At 35.0% G+C, this 25,665-nt stretch overlaps 1 protein-coding gene across 1 annotated transcript in view; it reads right to left on the reverse strand.

Moving 5' to 3' along the window:
- The window catches only part of UNC13C (unc-13 homolog C), a 386,872-nt gene that overhangs the window by 239,665 nt on the left and 121,542 nt on the right, over positions 1-25,665 (reverse strand). Inside the window, exons 8-10 of the mRNA XM_074236225.1 lie at positions 10,807-10,875; positions 8,440-8,529; positions 6,356-6,484 (exon numbers count right to left, since the gene is read on the reverse strand). Coding sequence (XP_074092326.1) covers positions 6,356-6,484; positions 8,440-8,529; positions 10,807-10,875 — 288 coding nt within the window. The remainder of the gene's footprint in view (positions 1-6,355; positions 6,485-8,439; positions 8,530-10,806; positions 10,876-25,665) is intronic.

Below are 25,665 nucleotides of genomic sequence, written 5' to 3' on the forward strand. Positions count from 1 at the left end.
TTTAATAGCTTTAAGAAGTTAATAGACATATATATAGACAATTCTATAGTAAGATGACTTATACTTTGAAGAATTGGCTTATAGAACTAATTTAGTTTAGAGATGGAAGGAATTCTTAGAGACCATCTAGTCAAATTTCAATATATAAGTGAAGAAAACGGATTTAGATTTTTTTGTTGTTTTGTTATTGTTCAAGTCATTTCAGTCTTGTCCAACTCTTCATCATGCCTTTTGGGGCTTTCTTGGCAAAGATATTGGAGGAATTTGCCATTTCCTCTTCATGTTCATTTAACAGATAAGGAAACTGAGAAAAACAATTACTATGTTTGCCAAGTCTGGCACTGTATATATTTCACCACCCAGCTGCCCTGATGGGGAGAGTAAATGACTCAACGTCATATCAATAATGAGTAGCAATGTTGAGTCAAAACTACTAAGATATATAATTTAATAGTTATAAATATAAAGTCTTAAGTTCAATTGTTTTGCTTGTATCCAACTCTTCATAACCCCATTGTAGGGTTTTCTTGGCAAAGAGACTGGTGTGGTTTTCCATTATCCTTCTTCAGTTCATTTTAAAGATAAGGAAACTGAGGCAAACAGGGTCAAGTGACTCGCCAGAATTTCATATCTAGGAAGTGTCTGAGGTCAGATTTTCACTAGGAAGATGAATCTTCCTGACTTCAGGTGAAACAATCCATCTACTTTGCCACCTACCTGCTCATCAAGTCTTAAACGTGGGTTCAAAAGATGAACTTTATAAGGATGAGAAAGGAGGAACACAGTCAGGAAGCAATTTATTTCTAAGCTGATAGGAATTCTCCTGCCTGCAGTCTTAAAATAAGTATATAGCATGTTATGGTTGACAAGAAATTTGATTCAATATGGCTCCATAGGGGCGGCTAGGTGGTGCAGTGGATAAAGCACCGGCCTTGGAGTCAGGAGTACCTGGGTTCAAATCCAGTCTCAGACACTTAATAATTACCTAGCTGTGTGGCCTTGGGCAAGCCACTTAACCCCATTTGCCTGGCAAAAACCTAAAAAAAAAATAATATGACTCCATAAAGAATTGTATCATGGGGCATCTAGGTGGCGTAGTGGATAAAGCACTGGCCCTGGACTGAGGAGTACCTGGGTTCAAATCTGATCTCAGACACTTAATAATTACCTAGCTGTGGGCAAGCCACTTAACCCCATTTGCCTTGCAAAAAAAAATCCCTAAAAAACAAAAGAATTGTATCATATTCAGGAATTAGGAAGTAATAGTCCAATTCAGCCTTTGTCAAACATCATCTATAGTTCTGTTTTCAGTTTGGGATGCCATATTTTAAGAAGGATGAGTGTTCAGATAAAGACAGCCAGGATTTCAGGGATTTGTTTGCATGATACATAAAGATTTGTTAAAGGATCTGGTTGATAGTCTTGGTAGTTCAAGAGAAAACACAAAAAGATTAAGTTATCTTCAAATATTTGAAGGGCTTTTACAGGGAAGAAGGATTAGATTTCATTTGCTTGACCACAAAATGGAGAATGAGAACCAAAAAAAAAAATGGAAGTTGAAAAGAGGCAAATTTAAGCTTATCTGAGAAAAAAAATCCGAAAAAAATGAGGACTAGGGAATGTGAAGTCATGGGGTCCCTTTTATTTCAGGACTTGCTTTTCATAGAGAGGAAATGTTTTCTCAGGCAAAACTTTTTGAGATACATACTAAATCTGAAATCCTGTGATTTTTATAAGTTAATTTTTAAATTTTTATTTAAGGCAATGGGGTTAATGACTTACCCAAGGTCACACAGCTAGGCAATTATTAAGTGTCTGAGGTCATATTTGAACTCAAATCCTCCTGACTCCTGGACTAGTGCTCTATCCACTGCTCCACCTAACCACCTCTGCCCTCCTGTGATTTTGAGAAACCATATTTCCTGCCTCCAAATCCAGGCTACCACACTGTTCCTTTTCTTGTAGTTGTCTTGTAAAGATTCTGATTTACAAATCTGATATTGAAATTAGGTTGTTATTGCTATTATTTTTAGATTGAGTTTATAAAAATGTGTTCATGATGTACCAGTGTATATAAAGGATTTTCTTTAGAATGTCCCTTCTTCTCCATCCTTTTATCATATAGGATCCTGAGGCATAGGTTAAACATGAAATTTAATCACTAGGATTTGGGGTTGGGAGGATAGTCATTCGAATCCATCCTCAGACTGCCTATGTGACCTTGGGCAAGTCACTTAAGCCTGAACGCCTTTCATCCAGTGCCATCTGTAGTCATCCTGGTTCATATCTAACCACTAGTGGTTTTGGAGGAGAAAGCGAGGATGGTGCTTGAGCACAGCTCTCCCACACTCAAATCCAATTCATGTACTTGTCACATCATCACCTCTCTAATATCATGGTTTTCTTCAAGAATGAAGGACAAGCATTATTATCCTTGAGGCATAAGTATGTTCAGTTTGAGCATACAAATAGAGTTTGCTATTGTTGATTCATTTTTCACTTGTGTCTGACTCTTCATGATGTCATTTGGGGTTTTCTTGGGAAAGATTTTGGAATAGTTTGCATTTCCGAATCCAATTCATTTTACAAATGAAGAAACTGAAGCAAATAGAGTTACAAACTTGCCCAGAGTCAAATAGCTACTAAGTCTCTGAGGTCAAAGATTTGAACTCTGAAAGAGAAGTCTTCCTGATTCCAGACCTGGCACTGGATATGCTGTGCCACCTAGCTGCCCTGTATATACAGAACTTGCATACTTATTCCCTTGCAGGTAATATTTCCTAACTAGAATATTTTTCCCTCAGTGTTTCATAAATCATAGCAAAGAATATTTGCCTTTTTAAACTTTTAACCATTGTGTTGTAAAAAAGATTTTAACCTTAGAAAATAAAGAGGAAAATGGGCTTCTTCTGATTTTATAGTTTTAACCTGTTGCTAGGGAACTCATTTCCCATTGTATTCACCTGTCAGTCATGCTACCTTCCAAAACCACTGTGCATTTTAGAAACAAATTATCAAAACAACCAATTATATAAATCCAAAAATATTTCAATTTAATTTGTGGGTGTCTTTTTTCTTTGTGTTAAAAAATTCAAACTTGGTATAAAATTAGGCCCAATTGTGAGTTTCAACTTTAAATGTGAATTTTAACTACAAAAAAAGGTAAAACTGTATAAAAGTGTATGCAGAAGGTAACGTATATATATCTGCAGATCACAAAACTCCCTGGTCTAAAAATGAGTATAGAGTATAAAATTTACCAGGTTATTTAGAGTTAATAAGCAAACATTTGTAAGGGTATGCTTCAGGTAGTCATAGTTACATCTATATGATATCAAATGACAACCAAAATTTATTCTTTTGAATTTGATCTCCAAAGTATCAAACAACTAGTTAAATCTGACTTGTTTTCCACCAAAAATGTTAATATGATCCTGAATAGGTGTACTCTTTAAGCACTCTGTCACTAAAATAAAAAATAACAAACACTAATAAAATAAATCTTTTTTATTTAGCAACTTTCCTTAGCCATAGGAAAAAGTACCAAGAAAGCATCTTGGAAAAGATTCAGGTAATTGTGTTTTCACTTTATTTCTGCCTATCTATTGTTTTTATATAGTTACTTCTGGAAAAAAAAATGATAGAAGGAAATTTGTTTGTTTGTTTTTAGCTATTTCTATGCCAGTCAATGAATCAGAATCAATTAGCATTTAGATTTGTGTAGTTATGTGCACATTCTAGGGATCAAGAAAATATTCCTCAAAGCACAGGAAGATCCCATTTTCTTCTAGTTATTTCAGAAAGGCAGGGAGGCAAGTTGTTAAAGTCCATTAAAAAAACTGCAGGAGAACCACTTCCTTTCTTGGTTTTTATATTCTATAATCTGAAGCCCCTCAAGCTATGGGAAGATGAAAGTGTCAAACCTTTCTCAAGGTGTAAACTCATCTACTATCTGAAACAATTAGAGAAACCCTAACAGCTTGCAGTCTGCATTACCTTCTCCTACTGTAATTTCAAGAGGTGAACCAGGGAAGTAGAAACTCAATCAGTATTCCTCATCATGCATAAATGTATACAGATATATATGAATGTTTGTCCATATACACACACACACACACATTGTAGCCACTTAGAAGTATAATTCTACCTTAGCTTTTACCACCATCCATGATCTTGAATTCTATAATTCTTTTCTCTAACCATGAGCTCATATGACTAGAAGAGACTTTGGAGGTCATCTAATTCACTCCATTTCCTTATCTTACAGGTGAGGACACTGAAACTTAGAGATGTTCAGTGATTCAATCTTCCATTCTTCTGTTTTTCTACTGTTTTGCTTCTCCAGAATCTATTTTTTTCCTCTCCACAACCTCAAGTGTCTCTTCCCTTTTCCTTTCCTCAAAATTATTTGTTTTGTTTTGATCACTCTTCTGCTTCTTCACAGTAATGATTCTATAGTTGATAGGTTCAATTGTAAACTATCTTTTAGCATTTAATTATTTGCTTGTTTGACCTATTACTATTCATCTATTCTCAATTCTTAACCATAAATGCACACAATATCTAGCACCTTCTTAAGGGAAGACATACAAAATTCCTGGTATCCAAATTTCAACATTAATTACAATTGTTACAGAGAAATATTTTTATTCTTCCTTATTTTAAAAGTATAATAATTTTTCAATTTTCTCTTTAATTATGAATTTAATAATCATCAAAACAATTTTTCAAAGTATAAATTACAAAACTATGAATCTTTGTTACACAATTTTAAGATTATAAAATATGTGCATGTTTAGTATATGTGCATGTATATATATTTATATATTGTTATGTCTAATTTAAAAAGCAGAATACTAAGTGGGTTTGTCATAAGCATAAAGAATATAAATTTTGGCCAGATGTTCTTGAAGGAACAGGGAGTAAAGTGGCTGCAAGTGGGGTGCTAATCTAAGTGTCTTACTAGTGAAGTAGTAAGAAGACTGATAGGGGCTAGTCATGCTTCAAGATCAGAGACTGTTGATGAGAATTGAACTGTTACTAAACTAAAGGACTTTGCTTGAAAACATGACCTTTAGGTTTCCTACCATAAATCAAGAAACATTTATTAGGCACCTCCTAAGGGCTAGGAGTTGGGAATACAAGTACACAACAAAAAACAAGCTCTACTCTTCAGGATCTTAGATCCTTGAAGTTCCAATCATTGAAGAGGAACATACTCTTAAATTATCTGTTGTCAATGAACATTATTTTAATATCACTAGTATTCTACTGGACTAAAGTATTTAGAAATAATACACCATAATTTAGAAACTCAGTACATCTACCCTTATTCAGATGTAGACATACCTTTTCCAAAGAGCCTAAAAAGTATTGTTTCTTTGTGTCTAAAAATTCTAGAATTCTCATCCTTTCACTTTAAGCAACTCTATTAAATTTAGAAAATTCCCAATCAATTCAAATTGAAATAAACAGTTAAAAGGCTCAATGACAACTATTTGTTATTCAACAAATCAGCAAACAATTTATTGATGTAATTCTAATTTCTACCTGATTCTCTACTATTACATGTTCTGATTGAGCTACTTGCAAGAGAAAAATGGAATATAGTTATCCTGGATATTCTTATAGATTTGAGGAGGGGTAACCAAATGAATGTAAATTATTTAATTGAATACTTACATTGTAATAATTACATAAAATTCATGTTAAATAAATGCATTTTGGTTCTAAATTTTAGGAACATAAAATTAAAACTATATCTTCAAAAGAATTATAACTTTTTACCTTTATCCCTTATGACCTTTCCCTCTGGCAAGGTTTCTACTCATTCTAGCTATGCTCACTTCCCATTTGGCTCAAATCCCGACTCTTTTAGCTTACATTTTTCCTTCCCTTCCTTCCTATCTCTTATACTCCTGAGAACATCTTTCTTATTGCTTTTATTTTTATTCTCAGAGCTTAGCACATAGTAAACCTTTAAGAAGTGTTTTTAATCTAATCTAATCTTCATTATAAAATTTATGGCATACAGCAAAACAATACCTGATAAATACTACTACTACTACTACTACTACTACTACTACTACTACTACTACTACTACTACTACTACTACTACTATTACATTTAATTTATCTTGCTTTCATCTAAGGAGTTGTTTTATTAAACTTTCCTAAGAGGAAAAGAGGTTTCATTTCCACCACCCCCCAATATTCTTCCTTTTTTGTGAGCAAAATGATGTAATTCTGGGATCTTAGATTGATACAAAATTAACAAAATATTCACTCTATTTTACTTCCATTTTTTATATCTAAGACAGCAGACAAATCATTAATAGCATATATTTGCTCTTACCGGATCTATTAATTGTGTGTAGAGTTCATGGCAGTTGTCAAAAATATACTTGTATGTGGAGTCTAAACAAGCCCTGACACAATCCTTTACAACAGTGCTGGCTCTTGGTGGACTTTGGAGTTCTAAAACCTGGAAAAAGAGATATTCATTAATTGAAATTACAGTAATGCTATCAATGGTTCATCATTAATAAATACTTAGTACAGAGTAATTAAAATGACTTTTTATTAATTCAGCTTTACAAAGAAGGACCTCCTCAATTAAGAAAAGAAGGTCCGAATTACAACATTGCCAAGTCTTATATTCAGTTTGAAGGGTTTGCCAATCACTGGTCAGGATCACAATCTAATTGATACATTCCCCTTATATGTTTTCCCTGTTCTGCTCATTATCCTAATGAGCACAAGGGAAAGAACAGTAATATGCATGAGCCTCCTTGAGCAGCCAAAAAGGACAAGGACCCAGACCCTAAGTCAAACCCTGACTTGTTGCAAAGTTATTTTTTTAATCACTTTTCCTTTTGTGCAACTTTCCCCTTCTGGTTAACAGATTTGCATCTTTTAGCTTACAGAACACCAGACATCCTGACTTTTGTGATGTATTATTCTCTTGCAATTCTCTCATTCCTGTGGAAACAAAGCATTCAATTCTTTCTTACAAGCACTGTGAGGGATTATAAATAGTAAACATTCATCACTTAAAATATACTATTAGTACTCAAAAAAAATTGACCTATATTGTATTGGTATTATCTTACCTGCCTGGAACACAGACATTAAATGACTTGCCCTCATTAACATAGTTACTATGTTCCAGAGGGGCCTTATATACATTTTTATATTCCAACGTCAGTTCTTTAACTATTTCATCATGATATTTTTCATTTACACCTTGTTGGTCTTCACAGGGTGGAGGGGGGTCCCTAGGGAATACATTGCAAAGGGGTAATGGTCCCAGCCAATCACAAAACTGGGAGAGTTCTAATTCCATTTCAAAAATGACAAACCCAAGATTAGAAGAAACTAGTTTTTAACTGGTCAAGAGTAACCTAGAGACTTGACCTTCTCCTTTGCACATGCTCAAGAATATCTATCTGTTCTTGCTCCTTAGTAAAATGAGCAGGGTGGGGAAATGTTATAGGAATCAATGTATCAATTAGATTTGTGACCCCAGCCCGTGGTTGGCATGAAGGGGCACTTTCAAGCTGCATAAAAGAATGTGTTCTTTGGAATTCCCTGCCCCTCTCTCCCATCATGAGAGAGGTGTGCCATTTTGTTAAGACATCTTAATAAAAACCATTTTAATCACTTGAGACTAAGAATTCTTGAGTCATTGATAACATATATACAAGGAAAAAACTGTAGCAAAATATGCAATATACATTCATTTTATATATATATATATGCATATATATATATATATATATATATATATATATATATATCTCTTTATTTGGAGGTATTGCATGCCATTGCCAAATTATCACCAGGCCAAGTAACTACTAATAAAGCAGGGTAAAATAAGGAGAAAAAAACAAAAAGTAAAATGTCAGAATATATCAGGAACAAAATACAAGTCAAAGAGAAACAAGTCTTCTTGGTAAAGAGATTGCATTGTTTGATTTGTCTACTGTCAAGGCCAGATTTTGGAGTGGTGAGTATGACAAATGCTAAACCAAGGAATGTGGTCTAAATATTGAAGAAAATGGGTTGAAATTGAGGTGCTGCTCTCTTTCTTGAGGTGAAGAAGTCAGTGATGTCCTTAGAGTCTGACCAAATGCAATTCAACTTTAAATTCTTTCTCAGAAGATTCATATCTGTTTAGATTTTTCAGAGCCTTGCTCAAAATGGACTTAATTTAAAACTAAGTCAGGCTGAATATATCAGAAAATCAAAAGTGGTTGGGACATTTGCTTCCTCAAATCAAACTTTATTGGAAGATTCATCAAGGTAAGGGAGAGGTTGGCACCTTAATCACTGAGGGCTGAATCGTGCAGGATCAGGAAGAGACAGCATAACATGACTTCCTGAAAAACTAAATGTGTTCCATGTCTCACTAAGAATGACAGAAATAAAATGAGATACCTTCATTCGAAAAAAGGTGATGCTTGTTAGCAGGTCAACAGTTGATTTTAGATCTTGAAGTCTCTCTGAATTGCTAGCCGGAAAGTTGTCCTAGTTAATTAGAGAGAAAGGGAAATATATAGGATAGTTATCAGCATCAAAACCTAAGGAAAGATACCTTTTTTTCAAAGAAAGTATAAATGTATATCTTTTTTTAAAAAGATATTGAACTAAAAAGATTAAAAAGTTTATTCATTAGATATTTCAATCTTTATATGCTTATTCAATTTAAGAAAAAAATCAAAAGGATTCATGCATTATCAAGGTTCTTTTGCCAGAGAGATGGATTTGGAATCAAAAGTACTGAGTTCAAGTCTTGATTTTGCCACTTACTATCTGTGTGACTTTAGACAAATCATATAATTTCCTTGGGTAACATTTTCCTTGTCTTTAAAATGAGTCAGATTGGATGGCCTTTAAATCTCTTCTATCTCTAAAGCTTTGCTTCTTTGATTTAAATGTTGGGAACTGGGGGCAACTAGATGGTGCAGTGGATAGAGCACTGACCCTGGAGTCAAGAAGACCTGAGTTCAAATCTAACCTCAGACACTTAATAATTGCCTAGCTGTGTGACTTTGGGTAAGTCACTTAACCCCATTGCCTTAAACAAATCAAAGTTAAAAAGAAAAAAAATATATTGGGAAGCTGACTTTACAAATGTAAATTGTAATCCTCTCAAATGCTTAGTAATCATGAATAACTGTAGGCAAAATCTACCTTATACTCAGAAACTTTATATCTCATTACATATCTTATCAAATATCACAATGAAACAATCAAGCATGAAACAACATAAATTAGAAAGGAAAGAGTATACTTATGATAATTTAGAGAAGGAAATTATTTGTAAACTCCATTTGTAGTTTTCTGAATCCTTATAAATTTTATTTTCAAATATAGTCTGAGAAATGTCAAAAATGCCAATTACATCTTTTGGGATGGAAAGCAAAGATTTTTTTCAAGGGATAGCTTTCCCACCAGATCCTGAGGCATTGTGTCCAGAATGGCACTATAGGCTTCACAGAGGCTAGAGCACTGGACTGAAATCAGAAAGACCAGAAATTAATATTCAGCCTCAAATACTTAAGCAAATCATTTCAACTCTCATCTTCCAGTTTTCTCATCAGCAAAAATGGAGATAAAAGCAGCACTTATCTCTCAGGGTTTCTATGAGGACAAAATGAGATATTTGTGATTTACTTTGCAAATCTTAAAGCAAAATATGGAAGAAAAGGGTAAGGAATAACCATTTATAAACCACCCAAAGTGACCAATTCTGTGTAAATCATGCCCTTTTTACGAATATCTCACTTGGTCCCCAAATAACCCTGAAAGGCAAGTGTACCTTTGTATAGTAGAACAAACATATTTCATCTTGCCTCGAGTTGCACAAGTGTCTGAGGCTGGATTTGAATTCAGGATTTCCTAATTCCAAGCATAGCACTCTATCCTTTGTGCCACCTCTATATATGCTAGTTTTATTGTTACTGTTATTAATAAAATTATTTAATTTTGAAAAAGTTTCCTGGGTCCCTTTAATTTTCTCTTATTATTACTGACAAGTTTATAAAATCAACTAATTGATACCTTTTAAAATATAGAATCCAGTATTTAGGGCACATTCAATAGGTCAGGGATGTTGGTGAACATGAAATTGAGGACATGGCATCAATTGTCTCTGGTTAAGAAGAGAACATCATGGAGATGTTCAATCAGAGATGATGGCAGAGTCAGTGAGGCACGTCCATGAGGGATTCTCCTTAGCTCCAGTATCTGGCAGAGTTGTTTTGGAAGTAGAAAAGCATTGGAAGAGAATTTTTGGACCAGCTCAACTTACCAGAAGGGCATAAGAACTAAACCTGTGAGTTCATTGGCTTGTGGAGAGCTTAGATGAGGGAACTCCTATAATTATAGAAAAGCATCATTTTTGCACTTTATAGCTTAGAGTTCACTTGGCTACTGAGGGTAGGTAGTCAAGTGATTTCCTCAGGGTTATATAATCATTTTTTATCAAAAGTAGAACTGAAATTCAGATCTTCCTGGTTCCAAGTTCAAATATCTTTTTACTATTTCATGTGGACTCTCAAATAGATAAGACTGCTAAAACCCACCAACTGAATCCAAATAATCAGAATCCTCTAATAAATGGAGATGTGAGGGATATATATATAAAAGAAATAAGAATAAAATTATTTTTTTTAAAAAAAGGGGAGCTTCCAAGCATGGAGGCTTTAAGATTCTACTCCATAAATTATTACTTGTTAATATGACAAAGTCATTTAGATCCAATTCTATATTTTCATCTTAGGAAGATAATTTTGTACATACCCTGTACTTTGACAAATCAATCCTCAATGAGTTGTGCAACTGATCCAGTAATTTTATGAACTTTTCTCTCTGTGAAATGCAAAAAGAAAAAGAACACATGCTCATTGGAATTTGAAAAATTTTTTAATCGCATCAAGGATAAATGTGCTGTTGAAAATGCCTAACATTAAGCATGGATTGACTGCCTTCCTCCTGGGATCTGTTTGCAAGGCACGTTATTTTCAATTTATAGGCATACAAGCATTGCTAGGAGATAATAGGAAGTGTATCAGAAATTGCAAAATGTGTTTTGTTGAGCTTCATTTATGCCTGCTTCCATACTTCACTATTCTCCTAATGCATTATAAATGCTCTGGCACCCAACCAGTACCCTTCAGATTAGAATGCATTAGTGAGCACCAATAGTCTCCTTTCTCCTCCTTTTCTGGTTGTTATCACACTAACCAGCTCATTGTGAGGTAAACAAGCATAATCTCCATGGGAAGGGGAACACATAAAAATACTGAAAAAGCAAAGGTTTTGAACCACCTGAACAAATGATAGTTTCATTTCCTATTCAAGTACTGCAGTTTGTCCTAAAACTCTTATTAACTTACATTTTTTTCTTTCTTTCAAATGCATGGGAAAAAATACTTAAACCCTGACCTACTGATTACCAAAGGGAAAAAAAGACAGAGATTTCTAACTCCCTTTCCCTTCAGCTAACTAGACTTAATTACCAATATGAGCTTTCTCCTTGGAGAGAAAACTATTACTTAAGTAGAGATTTAATTTATGAAATAACTCTTGATGGTCTTAAAGTGACTCTTTAAGATCACCAAGAGTCATTTCATAAATTAAATCTCTTGAGTTGAACTGCTTCCCTGAGTACCTTGTTCATTATTAGAGACTGATTCAGGTCCTTTGGATCATTTGATTCTGATAATGTATAATTTGGTTCAACAAACATACTTCCAAAGATTAGCAATGCCAAAGCTACTGAGTGATCTTTTGGAACTGGGGCTGAAACTAAAATGGTCTAATTCTAGGATCTGTTTCCTTCCCATTACACCCTGCTGCCTCCCAATGGAGATCATCACATGCTTTATCTGACCTCAGTGAGTGACATAAATCAACAAGATCACTAGAAAGGCTGAAATGGACCAGCCCACAGACCATGACCATGGTGGCAATGTAGACACAATTTTAGTTTAGAGGCATTGGTTCTTCTTCATAACAAAGAGAAGGACAGACAAGTGCTCTAGAGGAAGAGACATCAATTCTCTAGGAAGGTACTGCTTAGTTTTCCATCCTATAAATGTTGATACTATTTTCACAATGATCTCAGATGCTGTGATTAAAAATACACTTCCAAATGAATTTTCCTAGTGAATATAAAAACAATAGGTGAGTTTTCCATTTAATTGAAAATTATAATATTTGTTTCTAATTAAAATATAGGACTGTTTTGCAAAGGCAGATTCAACATAGCATGAGTTCAGGGGGAACCAAGTTTCCTTTAAGCCAGGAGTATTTAATTTTTTTGTGCCTTGAACACTTTTGGCAATCTGATAAAACCTATTGAACCACTTCACAAAATAATGTTTTTAAATTCAAAAAATTAAAAGAAAATTCAAAAAGGAAACTAATTATGCTAAAATAAAATTCTAAAAAAAGAGTTTATGTACTCCAGGTTAAGAACACTGGTTAATCAATTCTGTTTTCCCAGACACCTCACTTTCCCACATTATTTATAAATTTTCTTTATTAATATTATTGTTATTTTAATGGCAACAATAACTCATATATTTTATTATAATCCTATACTACAGAAAATAGAAGTTTATTTTTATTATTTATTATTATATATTATTATTTTCTTCATTTTATAGTTTTTCCATCATACCAAATGTACAAGAATTTTGCCAAGTCTTAGCAATTTTAGCCTAACATCATCTTTCCAACTTGTCCCCTTCTCCTTTTTTCCCACTCACTCAGCCTGTACACTAGCTCAGGACCTCAATATCTCTCACAGGCAGTATTGCAATAACATTCTAACTGGTCTCTCTGCTTCAAGTTACTCCCCTTTCAAATTCATCTTATACTAGTATGTCAAGTTGATATTCATAAAATATAGAGCTCGCTCTGTCACTCACAAACTAAAAAAGTCATCACCAGTCCCATTGTCTCTGAGATAAAATATAAAATCTTCAAACTGACATTTAATGTTTTTCAAAATCTTGTTCCTATATACCTTTATGATTTTTATTTTCTATCACCCTCATTCTAGTTATATTGACTGGTTAATTGTTTCTTTATGTGACATTCTATCTTCCGATTTCATTCTTTTGCACCAACTATCTGTCTCTACATTTCCAAAAAAGCATTCCCTCCTTAATTCTTGTCTTTTGGAAATTCCTCATGTCTATCAAAGAAGAGATCAAGTACCAGCTACTCACACACCTTCCTGATTTCCCTCAGTCATTCATGCTCCTATCCAACCCTCTTGAAATTTCTTCATAGTTACAATTAGCAAAAGGGAGCACCAAGTTGAACTGATTAGCTTTGATTCAGGAAGATCTGATATTCCTTATAGCACTCTCACTTTTAGTAACTATGGGACTATGAACCAGACACATAACCACTTTAGCCCTCAAAGTATCTTCTTAAGACTTAGGTGGAAGGAATCTTCCATACTCAGTAAATCACATGGAGTCTAGTTATTTCCCAGCAAAAGGAGTGAAAAGTTCCTTTCTTATTTGTGCTGGTGGAAGTTCATTAGTGCAGTCACTCATCTGGTTAAACTGATGACTGGGACTACTGTAGTGCAGTAACTAAGTCCCAAATTATCCAGACAACTTTCATATAACACAAAGACCTAAAACACTTTCTCCCTCCTTCCCCTTACTTATAATTTTCCCAGTATAGGAAAAATAGCACTATCATTACCTCTATTTTACAGCTGAAGAAATTGAGGCAAACAGAGATTAAGTGACTTGCCTAGAATCACAGTCACTTTAGCAGGCTGCATATGAATTCATATCTTCATGAAAGCATATACAGTTCTCTACCTACTGTGCACCTAGGAGCCTTAAATCCTAAGAAATTATTGCCTTAGATTACCTAGATTACCTGTCCCATTTAAAAATATATTTTCTATGCTTCTCCCTGTTTGTGTAGTGATGATGGTCTAAGGACAGAAATCAACATATATACTCAGATGTGCCCAAAATGCAAGTTAGTTTTGGCAAACTGTTTTCTCTTTTTAAATTTTTTGGAAGGTATGGCTCTCTTAGTAGAAGAGTTTAAAGAGATATATTTAGAAATGAATGTGATATAAAAAACAAAATGTAACAACAAAATTAGATAACATTTCAAAAATAGAATACATTTTCTACAAGAAAAGGAGAACAAAAAAAGCAACTGATAGGAATAATGAGGCAGGATTGGAGTTTTGTAAATGAATAGAATTTAAAGCATTGAGGTTTTCTGACCTTTTAGCCATTTCTTCTGAAAGAGAATTTTTTTTTTTGTCATCCCATTGCAACTGAAGCATTGGACTTTATGAAAATCCATTCTGCATTCTCTTTCAGGTTAGCATGAATGAAAGGACTCTTCATCTGTCTTCCTTATAAGTAGGTTTCATGGTTGATAACATTTACAGCTTTTCTCCCAATGTACCACAAGTTTAAGCTATTCCTTATAACACAACTAGGCCAGATATCAGAAATAGAATGAGTATCAAACAGAGTTTACTTTGCAAGATAGGTAAAATCCCTTTACACCACCATTCCAAATATGAAGTTTGTATAAAAAAAGCTCAGCTGAGTTCCAGTGGATGATCATAAATAACTGTACTGTTGATTGTCTACAGCCAATTATCTTGCCCCTGGCCGAGCAAGAGTCAATACATATAACAGAACTACTGGCCCATGAAAGTTTGTATGGTGTGACCCAAAGTCCAGAAGAGCAAAAACATGAGTTCAGTGAAGAATTTTTAACAATTTTCCATTTTTCATTTTCATTTCTATTATTTTATTTCATCTGGATCATAAAACTTTATCATCTTAGTGTGGAAGATTATTTTAGTTTTTCTCCTTTTACTTTGTGCTCCTCCCATTTTCTAGATCCTCAACAAAAAAGCCAACAACTTCCTTAAACCACATAAAATCCCTGGATTTAGAAAAGAAAGAACTGGGTCTATATCCTATCTTTATTTCCTTTGCCTTACTGGGTTCAAATTCAGACTTTTCTTGCTCATTCAATGTTTTATATCTGTGTAGAATGAAAATAGGATTTTTTAAAATCAGGTATAGGGTAGATACATATGCCTCTGCAACTACATAGTCCATAACACAAAATTCAACTATAAAGTCTTTTAATTTACTATCTATTGAAATTATATAGTAGTGTCTTTCCAAAATCTTCACTTCTAACAATCATTTAAAAATAGCTATAGCTGCATAGCCCTTTTTTTCTTCTTGATTGCATTGGTTATTTATAATTCTAATTAAAATGGATCATAATGAAACAAAATTTCAAAGTTACAGGGATTGTTTTCCTTGGGAATAAATTATCCCATCATACAATTAAAAAAAAACAAATATAAAGGAACACAATTTGCATAATCAAGTTCACTAATAATTCAACAGACAAAGATTGCTTTAATTGGATATTGGATGTTTAAGAATAGAAAAGTTTCCTATTGAATTTGGTGTTGTCATAGGCATGGTAAGAGAAGGAAATTAATCAATTATACAGATAATTTATGCTGCAAACACACTTTTACTTCAATCACCAAATAAATCTCTTTGGGTGTGAATGATACAGCTAGCACAATTATATCTTCACCTCACTTTTCTGATCTTAACAGACCTTTGAATTACTTCTATATAGAATGAAGTGGAATATTTTAAGTCAAAGTTCAATCTGCCTATGTCATTTTTTTTAGGTTTTTGTAAGGCAAATGGGGTTAAATGGCTTATCCAAGGCCACACATCTAGATAATTATTAAGTGTCTGAGGCCAGATTTGAACTCAGGTACTCCTGACTCAAGGGCCAGTGGTCTATCCACTGCACCACCTAGCTGCTCCCTAACTATATCTTAATAAACCTGTCACCAATGCAGATTGACTGCTTTTTTTTTTTGCGTTTTTAAAATTTTTTATTTTTATTAAAGATATTATTTGAGTTTTACAATTTTCCCCCAATCTTGCTTCCCTCCCCCCACCCCACCCCACAGATAGCACTCTGTCAGTCTTTACTGTGTTTCCATGTTGTATCTTGATCCAAAATGGGTGTGACTGGAGAGAAATCATATCCTTAAAGAGAACAGAATTCTCAGAGGTAACAAGATCAGACAATAAGACATATGTTTTTTTTTCCAAATTAAAGGGAATATTCCTTGTACTTTGTTCAGACTCCACAGCTCCTTATCTGGATAGAGATGGTACTCTCCTTTGCAGACAGCCCAAAATTGTTCCCAATTGTTGCACTGATGGAATGAGCAAGTCCTTCAAGGTTGAACATCACTCCCATGTTGCTGTTAGAGTGTATGGTGTTTTTCTGGTTCTGCACATCTCACTCAGCATCAGTTCATGCAAATCCCTACAGGTTTCCCTGAAATCCCATCCCTCCTGGTTTCTAATAGAACAATAGTGTTCCATGACATACATATACCACAGTTTGCTAAGCCATTCCCCAATTGAAGGACATTTACTGGATTTCCAATTCTTTGCCACCACAAACAGGGCTGCTATAAATATTTTTGTACAAGTAATGTTTTTACCCTTTTCCCTCATCTCTTCAGGGTATAGACCCAGTAGTGGTATTGCTGGGTCAAAGGGTATGCACATTTTTGTTGGCTTTTGTCCCAAATAGCTCTCCAGAAGGGTTGGATGAGTTCATAGCTCCACCAACAGAATAATAGTGTCCCAGATTTCCCACATCCCTTCCAAAAATGATCATTATCCTTCCTGGTCATACTGGCCAATCTGAGAGGTGTGAGGTGGTATCTCCAAGAAGCTTTAATTTGCATTTCTCTAATAATTAATGATTTAGAGCATTTTTTCATATGGCTATGGATTGCTTTGATCTCCTCTTCTGTAAATTGCCTTTGCATATCCTTTGACCATTTGTCGATTGGGGAATGGCTTTTTGTTTTAAAAATATGACTCAGGGAAGGGCCAAGGTGGTGGAGAGAAGACAGGCACAGTTCTAAAGTCTCCTGATCTCTTCCCCATCTATCACATGAAACAAACCTCTTAAAAGAAATCCGAACCAGGAAACCCAGAAAGAAAAGCCAGGAGAGGAAAATCTACCTCAGGATTCGTCTCCCGCAGCAGCCTTGGCTGAGTACCAGCAGGTGAGTCTGAGCTCCCAGGGAAGATCAGCCAGACCAACAGCTGAATCGGACCTGGGAGTCTGAGGGCCTGAGAGCCGGACCTGCTGGATCAGCGGTGGGGCTGGACGAAGGGGGCTTGGGTCCGCAGGGAAGCAGAGGCGCTGGTGTTGGTGCTGTCCCCCTGGAGCTTGGGGAAGGGGCTGCGGGGAGAGGTCTGGTGCAGGACAGCTGTGGACACCATCCAAGGGCTCCTCAGGTCTGAGAAACTCTGAGCCCATGCCTCCATTGTACTGAGGCCTCTTCTCAAACAAATGCAAATTATTTCTGCCTCAGCCCCAGGTGTGTGAGCAAAAGAACCAGCCCAGCTGAGGAATCACCTCAGGCCAGGGTAAAGCCCACCATTGATTGAAGGCAAAAGAATTCAATAGCTACAATTCCCTCCCTCAAGCAAAGGGAGAAGGCCTCACAAGCAAGGTCACAGACACTCCAGAGAGGGCAACCAGCACCTCCTACTGGCCAGCCAGAGAAACTGCATTCAGTAAAGCCTTTAGAGATCCCAAGACCAGGTGAACCAGCCCCACCCAACTCAAGGTCTTAGCATAATGAGGAAGGGTCAGCTGAAAGGTGGATCCATAGAAAAATTACTGGAAGGGAAAGACCCCAACCCAGAGAGACCTGGAGGATACAATCTGGTGTCCAGCACAGAAAGACTTCCTTGAAGAAATAAGGAAGGAGTTTAAAAATCAACTGGAAAATTGGGGGGAGACAATTAATACCTTGCAAAATCAGAATAATTCTCTCAGATGCTCAAATGAGCAAATACAAAAAGAAATTAATTCTCTCAAAACCTCAATTGGTCAAATGGAAAGCTCTTTCAAAAGTAGAATCGACCAATTAGAAAAGGTTAATGAAGAAAACTCCCCCCCCAAAAAAATAATGGAGTCTACAGAAACTAATGACTCCACAAGACAGCAAGAGTCAGTTAAACAAAATCAAAAAATAGAAAAATAGAAGCAAATGTGAAATACCTCATCAACAAAACCACTGACCTCGAGAATAGATCGAGGAGGGGAAACCTGAAAATTATAGGACTTCCTGAAAACATTGAAGAGAAAAAAAGCCTGGACTTAATATTACAGGATCTAGTGATGGAAAACTGCCCTGACATCATGGAATCGGAGGGCAAAGTAGTTATTGAAAGAGTACATCGATCCCCACCAGAAAAAGATCCTAAAAGGAAAACACCAAGGAATGTTGTCGCCAAACTCCAGAACTATCAGATAAAAGAGAAAATCCTGCAAGCAGCCAGAAAGAAACAATTTAAATATCAAGGAGCCACAGTAAGGATCACGCAGGACCTGGCTGCATCAACTTTAAGGGATTGAAGGGCCTGGAACAAGATATTTCAAAGAGCATGGGAGCTTGGAATGCAGCCAAGAATCTACTTCCCTGCAAAGCTGAGCCTTCTCTTCCAGGGAAAAAGATGGACATTTAACGAAATGGAAGAATTCCAAAAATTTCTGATGAAAAGACCAGAGCTAAACAGAAAATTTGGATATCAAACAGGAGGTTCAAGAGACACATGAAAAGGTAAAAAAAAAAAAGGGGGGGTGGTAAAAGGAAAAAAATGCAATCCAGCAAGTTGAAACTGGCTATATCCCAGCACGGGGCGGGTAGAGACTCTCATAAATCCTGAGAATCCTGAGAAATGTAACTCTCACAGAGAGAATATACCTAGCCAGAAATTCTGGACATCCATGACCTATCCATGAAACTGATATCTAATGGAATGTAACTGGCTTTAACTCCACTGGGGAGAAAGACTCTAATAACTCTCAGGAATTTGGACTCTATTCAACAGAATATACTGAACTAGAAGGGACAGACACTCAGAATTTTCTATGACTTAGAATGATCTTAAAAAAAATACACTACCTCCCTAAAAAGGGGGACAGGAAAGAGACGGGAGGAGGGAGGGGATTGAATGGGACAAATCTCATTAAACTAAGAGGTAGAAAAAACCTATGGTAATAGAGGGGAAGAAGGGAGTAGAGGAGAAACACCTGAATATTCTTCTCATCAGACTTGGCTTAAAGTCAACCTACACATACTCAGTTAACTTATAAAACATCTAACCTTTTAAGAAGTAAAAGGGGAAAAGGGGAGGGGGGACAGAGAAAGGGAAGGGGAGTGGAGGAAATAAGGTGAAATAACAAAAGGAAGGGAAGGGAACAGGGAAAGGGGAAAGAAAGCGGAGGGAGTAATATAGGAGGGCAAACACACTGAAGGGGGTGGTATTCAAAAACAAAATACTGGGGAATATGGATAAAAGGGGGAAAATACAAACAGAGGGAAGATAGCACAGAGGGCAATAAAGAATTAGTAATCATAACCTTAAATGTGAATGCGATGAACTCTCACTTAAAACGTAAGCAAATAGCAGAGTGGATTAAAAACCAGAATCCTACAATATGCTGCTTACAAGAAACTCATTTGAAGCAGAGAGATACATATAGAGTAAAGGTAAAAGGTTGGAGCAAAATATATTTTGCTTCAGCTGAAGTAAAAAAAGCAGGGGTAGCAATCCTTATCTCACACAAAGCAGCAGCAAAAATAGCGTTAAAAGAGATTAGGAAGGGAACTTTATCCTCCTAAAAGGTAACATAGACAATAAAGTAATTTCAATATTGAATATATATGCACCCAGTGGGACAGCACCCAAATTCTTAGAGGAGAAGCTGAAAGAATTACAGGAAGACATAGACAGTAAAACTCTACTTTTAGGAGACCTCAACCTCCTGCTATCAGATCTAGATAAAGCGACTCATAAAACAAACAAGAAAGAAATTAGGGAGGTAAACAGATTGTTAGAAAAATTAGATATGGTAGACTTATGGAGGAAACTGAATGGGGATAGAAAGGAATATACCTTTTTCTCTGCAGTACATGGAACTTATACAAAAATTGACCATGTACTAGGACATAAAAACCTAATGATCAACTGCAGAAAGGCAGAAATAGTGAATACATCTTTCTCAGATCACAATGCAATAAAAGTCATATGCAATACTGGGCCAAGGAGATACAGACCCAGAGCAAATTGGAAACTGAACAACCTCATCTTAAAAAAATGAGTGGACCAAAAAACAAATTATAGAAAGAATTAACCATTTTATCCTAGATAATGATAATAATGAAACAACATACCAAAACCTATGGGATTCATTCAAAGCAACTCTCAGGGGATATATTATAGCTCTAAATGCTTATATGAATAAATTGGAGAAAGAAGAAATCAATGAACTAAACATGCAACTAAAAAAATTAGAGAAAGAACAAATCAAAAATCCCCAATCAAATACCAAATTAGAAATTTTAAAAATCAAAGGAGAAATTAATAAAATTGAAAGCAAAAAAACTATTGAATTAATAAATAAAACCAAAAGTTGGTATTATGAAAAAACAATAAAATTGATAAACCTCTGGTCAATTTGATTAAAAAAAGAAGAAAACCAAATTGCTAGTATTATAAATGAAAAAGGTGAACTCACCACCAATGAGGAGGAAATTAAAGTAATAATTCGAAATTATTTTGCCCAACTCTATGCCAATAAAGTTGATAATCTAAGTGAAATGGATGAATATTTACAAAAATATAAGTTGCCCAGGTTAAATGAAGAAGAGATTAAATACCTGAACAACCCTATCTCAGAAAAAGAAATTCAACAAGCCATTAGTGAACTCCCTAAAAAAAATCTCCAGGGCCTGATAGATTCACAAGTGAATTCTACCAAACATTTAAGGAAAAATTGGTTCCAATCCTATATAAACTCTTTGGAAAAATAGGGAAAGATGGAACTCTGCCTAACTCTTTCTATGAAACAAATATGGTACTGCTAACTAAACCAGGAAGAGTTAAAACAGAGAAAGAAAATTATAGACCTATTTCCCTCATGAATATAGATGCAAAAATCCTAAATAAAATCTTAGCAAAATAACTACAAGAAGTCATCACTAGGATAATACATTATGATCAAGTAGGATTTATTCCAGGAATGCAGGGTTGGTTCACTATTAGGAAAACTGTTAGTGCATACCCTTTGACCCAGCAATACCACTACTGGGTCTATACCCTGAAGAGATGAGGAAAAAGGGTAAAAACATTACTTGTACAAAAATATGTATAGCAGCCCTGTTTGTGGTGGCAAAGAATTGGAAATCCAGTAAATGTCCCTCAATTGGGGAATGGCTTAGCAAACTGTGTTATATGTATGTCATGGAATACTATTGTTCTATTAGAAATCAGGAGGGATGGGATTTCAGGGAAACCTGGAGGGATTTGCATGAACTGATGCTGAGTGAGATGAGCAGAACCAGTAAAACACTGTACACCCTAATAGCAACATGGGAGTGATGTTCAACCTTGAAGGACTTGCTCATTCCATCAGCGTAACAATTGGGAACATTTTTGGGTTGTCTGCAAAGGAGAGTATCATCTGTATCCAGATAAGGAGCTGTGGAGTTTGAACAAAGTACAAGGACTATTCCCTTTAATTCAGAAAAAAAATCCAGATGTCTTATGGTTTGATCTGGTTACCTCTGAGAATTCTGTTCTCTTTAAGGATATGATTTCTCTCTCATCACACCCAATTTTGATCGAGGTACAACATGGAAACAAAGTAAAGACTGACAGAGTGCTATCTGTGGGGTGGGGGTGGGGGAGGGAAGCAAGATTGGGGGAAAACTGGAAAACTCAAATAATATCTTTAATAAAAATTTAAAAAAATATGACTCAGCTCTCTGTATATTTTAGAAATCAGTCCTTTGTCAGAATCATTAGTTGTAAAGATTGTTTCCCAATTTACTACTTTTCTTTTGATCTTGATTACATTGGTTTTATCTGTGCAAAAGCTTTTTAATTTAATGTAATCGAAATCATCTAATTGGTTTTTAGTGATGTTCTCCAACTCTTCCTTAGTCATAAACTGTTTCCCTTTCCATAGATCTGACAGGTAGACTACTCCTTGATCTTCTAATTTGCTTATAGTATTGTTTTTTATGTCTATGTCTTGTAACCATTTGGATCTTATCTTGGTAAAGGGTGTGAGGTGTTGGTCTAATCTAAGTTTCTTCCATACTGACTTCCAATTATCCCAGCAGTTTTTATCAAAGAGGGAGTTTTTATCCCAATGGCCTGACTCTTTGGGTTTATCAAACAGCAGATTACTATAATCCTCTCCTGCTTTTACACCTAGTCTATTCCACTGGTCCACCACTCTATTTCTTAGCCAATACCAAACAGTTTTGATGACTGATGCTTTATAATATAATTTTAGATCGGGTAGTTCTAAGCCACCTTCGTTTGCATTTTTTTCATTAAGTTCCTGGCAATTCTTGACTTTTTATTTCTCCATATGAATTTACTTACAATTTTTTCTAACTCATTAAAGTAATTTTTTGGAATTTTGATTGGTAGGGCACTAAACAGTTAGTTTAGGTTTGGTAGAATTGTCATTTTTGTTATATTAGCTCTCCCTATCCATGACCAGTTGATATTTGCCCAGTTATTTAAATCTGATTTAATTTGTGTGAGAAATGTTATATAATTGTTTTCAAAAAGATTCTGAGTCTGTCTTGGCAAATAGACTCCCAAATATTTTACACTGTCTGAGGTTACTTTGAATGGGATTTCTCTTCCTAGCTCTTCCTGCTGTTTCTTGCTAGACATATCATATATAGAAAAGTTGAAGATTTATGAGGGTTTATTTTATAACCCGCAACTTTGCTAAAATTGCTAATTTGTTTCCAGTGGGTTTTTAGATGATTTCTTGGGATTCTCTAGGTAGACTATCATGTCATCTGGGAAGAGTGAGAGTTTTGTCTCTTCCTTCCCAATTCTAATTCCTTCAATTTCTTTTTCTTCTCTAATTGCTGATGCTAACATTTCTAATACAATATTGAATAGTAGTGGTGATAATGGGCACCCTTGTTTAACCCCTGATCTTATTGGGAATGCCTCTAGCCTCTCCCCATTGAGTATAATGCTTGTTGATGGTTTCAGATAGATACTGCTCATTATTTTAAGGAACAGTCCATTTATTCCTACACTCTCTAGTGTTTTTAATAGGAATGGATGCTGTATTTTGTCAAAAGCTTTTTCAGCATCTATTGATATGATCATATGGCTTCTGATAGGTTTGTTATTGATATAATTGAGTATAATAACAGTTTTCCTAATATTGAACCATCCCTGCATTCCTGGAATAAATCCTACTTGATCATAATGTATTATCCTAGTGATGAGTTGTTGTAGTCGTTTTGCTAAGATTTTATTTAGGATTTTTGCATCTATATTCATGAGGGAAATAGGTCTATAATTTTCTTTCTCTTTTAACTCTTCCTGGTTTAGTTAGCAGTACCATATTGGTTTCATAGAAAGAGTTAGGCAGAGTTCCATCTTTCCCTATTTTTCCAAAGACTTTATATAGTATTGGAACCAATTGTTCCTTAAATGTTTGGTAGAATTCACTTGTGAATCTATCAGGCCCTGGAGATTTTTTTTTAGGGAGTTCACTAATGGCTTGTTGAATTTCTTTTTCTGAGATAGGGTTGTATAAGTATTTAATCTCTTCTTCATTTAATGTGGGCAACTTATATTTTTGTAAATATTCATCCATTTCACTTAGATTATCAACTTTATTGGCATAGAGTTGGGCAAAATAATTTCGAATTATTACTTTAATTTCCTCCTCATTGGTGGTGAGTTCACCTTTTTCATTTATAATACTAGCAAATTGGTTTTCTTCTTTCTTTTTTTTAATCAAATTGACCAGAGGTTTATCAATTTTATTGTTTTTTTCATAATACCAACTTTTGGTTTTATTTATTAATTCAATAGTTTTTTTGCTTTCAATTTTATTAATTTCTCCTTTAATTTTTAGAATTTCTAATTTGGTATTTGATTGGGGATTTTTTATTTGTTCTTTCTCTAATTTTTTTAGTTGCATGTTTAGTTCATTGATTTCTTCTTTCTCCAATTTATTCATATAAGCATTTAGAGCTATAATATATCCCCTGAGAGTTGCTTTGAATGAATCCCATAGGTTTTGGTATGTTGTTTCATTATTATCATTATCTAGGATAAAATGGTTAATTCTTTCTATAATTTGTTTTTTGGTCCACTCATTTTTTAAGATGAGGTTATTCAGTTCCCAATTTGCTCTGGGTCTGTATCTCCTTGGCTCAGTATTGCATATGACTTTTATTGCATTGTGATCTGAGAAAGATGTATTCACTATTTCTGCCTTTCTGCAGTTGATCATTAGGTTTTTATGTCCTAGTACATGGTCAATTTTTGTATAAGTTCCATGTACTGCAGAGAAAAAGGTATATTCCTTCCTATCCCCATTCAGTTTCCTCCATAAGTCTACCATATCTAATTTTTCTAACAATCTGTTTACCTCCCTAATTTCTTTCTTGTTTGTTTTATGATTTGATTTATCTAGATCTGATAGCGAGAAGTTGAGGTCTCCCACTAGTAGAATTTTACTATGTCTTCATGTAATTCTTTCAGCTTCTCCTCTAAGAATTTGGGTGCTGTCCCACTGGGTGCACATATATTCAATATTGAAATTACTTTATTGTCTATGTTACCTTTTAGGAGGATAAAGTTTCCTTCCTTATCTCTTTTAACATTATCTATTTTTGCTGCTGCTTTTTCTGAGATAAGGATTGCTAACCCTGCTTTTTTTACTTCAGCTGAAGCAAAATATATTTTGCTCCAACCTTTTACCTTTACTCTATATGTATCTCTCTGCTTCAAATGAGTTTCTTGTAAGCAGCATATTGTAGGATTCTGGTTTTTAATCCACTCTGCTATTTGCTAACATTTTAAGGGAGAGTTTATCCCATTCACATTCAAGGTTATGATTACTAATTCTTTATTGCCCTCTGTTTTTATTTTCCCCCTCCCCCCTTTTATCCATAATCCCCAGTATTTTATTTTTGAATACCACCCCCTTCAGTGTGGTTGCCCTCCTATATCACACCCTCCCCTTTCTTTCCCCTTTCCCTTTTTCCCTTTTCCCTTCTCTTCCTTTTGTTATTCCCCCTTATTTCCCCCATTCCCCTTCCCTTTCTCCATCCCCCCTCCCCTTTTCCCCTTTTAATACTTGAAAGGTTAGATGTTTTATAAGTTAACTGAGTAAGTGTAGGTTGACTTTAAGCCAAGTCTGATGAGAAGAAGATTCAGGTGTTTCTCCTCTGCTCCCTTCTTCTCCCCTATTACCATAGGTTTTTTGTACCTCTTAGTGTAATGAGATTTGTCCCATTCAATCCCCTCCCTCCTCCCGTCTCTTTCCTGTCCCCCTTTTTAGGGAGGTAGTGTATTTTTTTTTAGATAATTCTATCTATGTCATAGAAAATTCTCAGTGTCTGTCCCTTCTAGTTCAGTATATTCTATTGAATAGAGTCAAAATTCCTGAGAGTAATTAGAGTCTTTCTCCCAAGTGGGGTTAAAGCCAGTCACATCCCATTAG

Source organism: Macrotis lagotis, chromosome 4 (assembly GCF_037893015.1).
Source record: "Macrotis lagotis isolate mMagLag1 chromosome 4, bilby.v1.9.chrom.fasta, whole genome shotgun sequence".
Classification (NCBI taxonomy): Eukaryota; Metazoa; Chordata; class Mammalia; order Peramelemorphia; family Peramelidae; genus Macrotis; species Macrotis lagotis.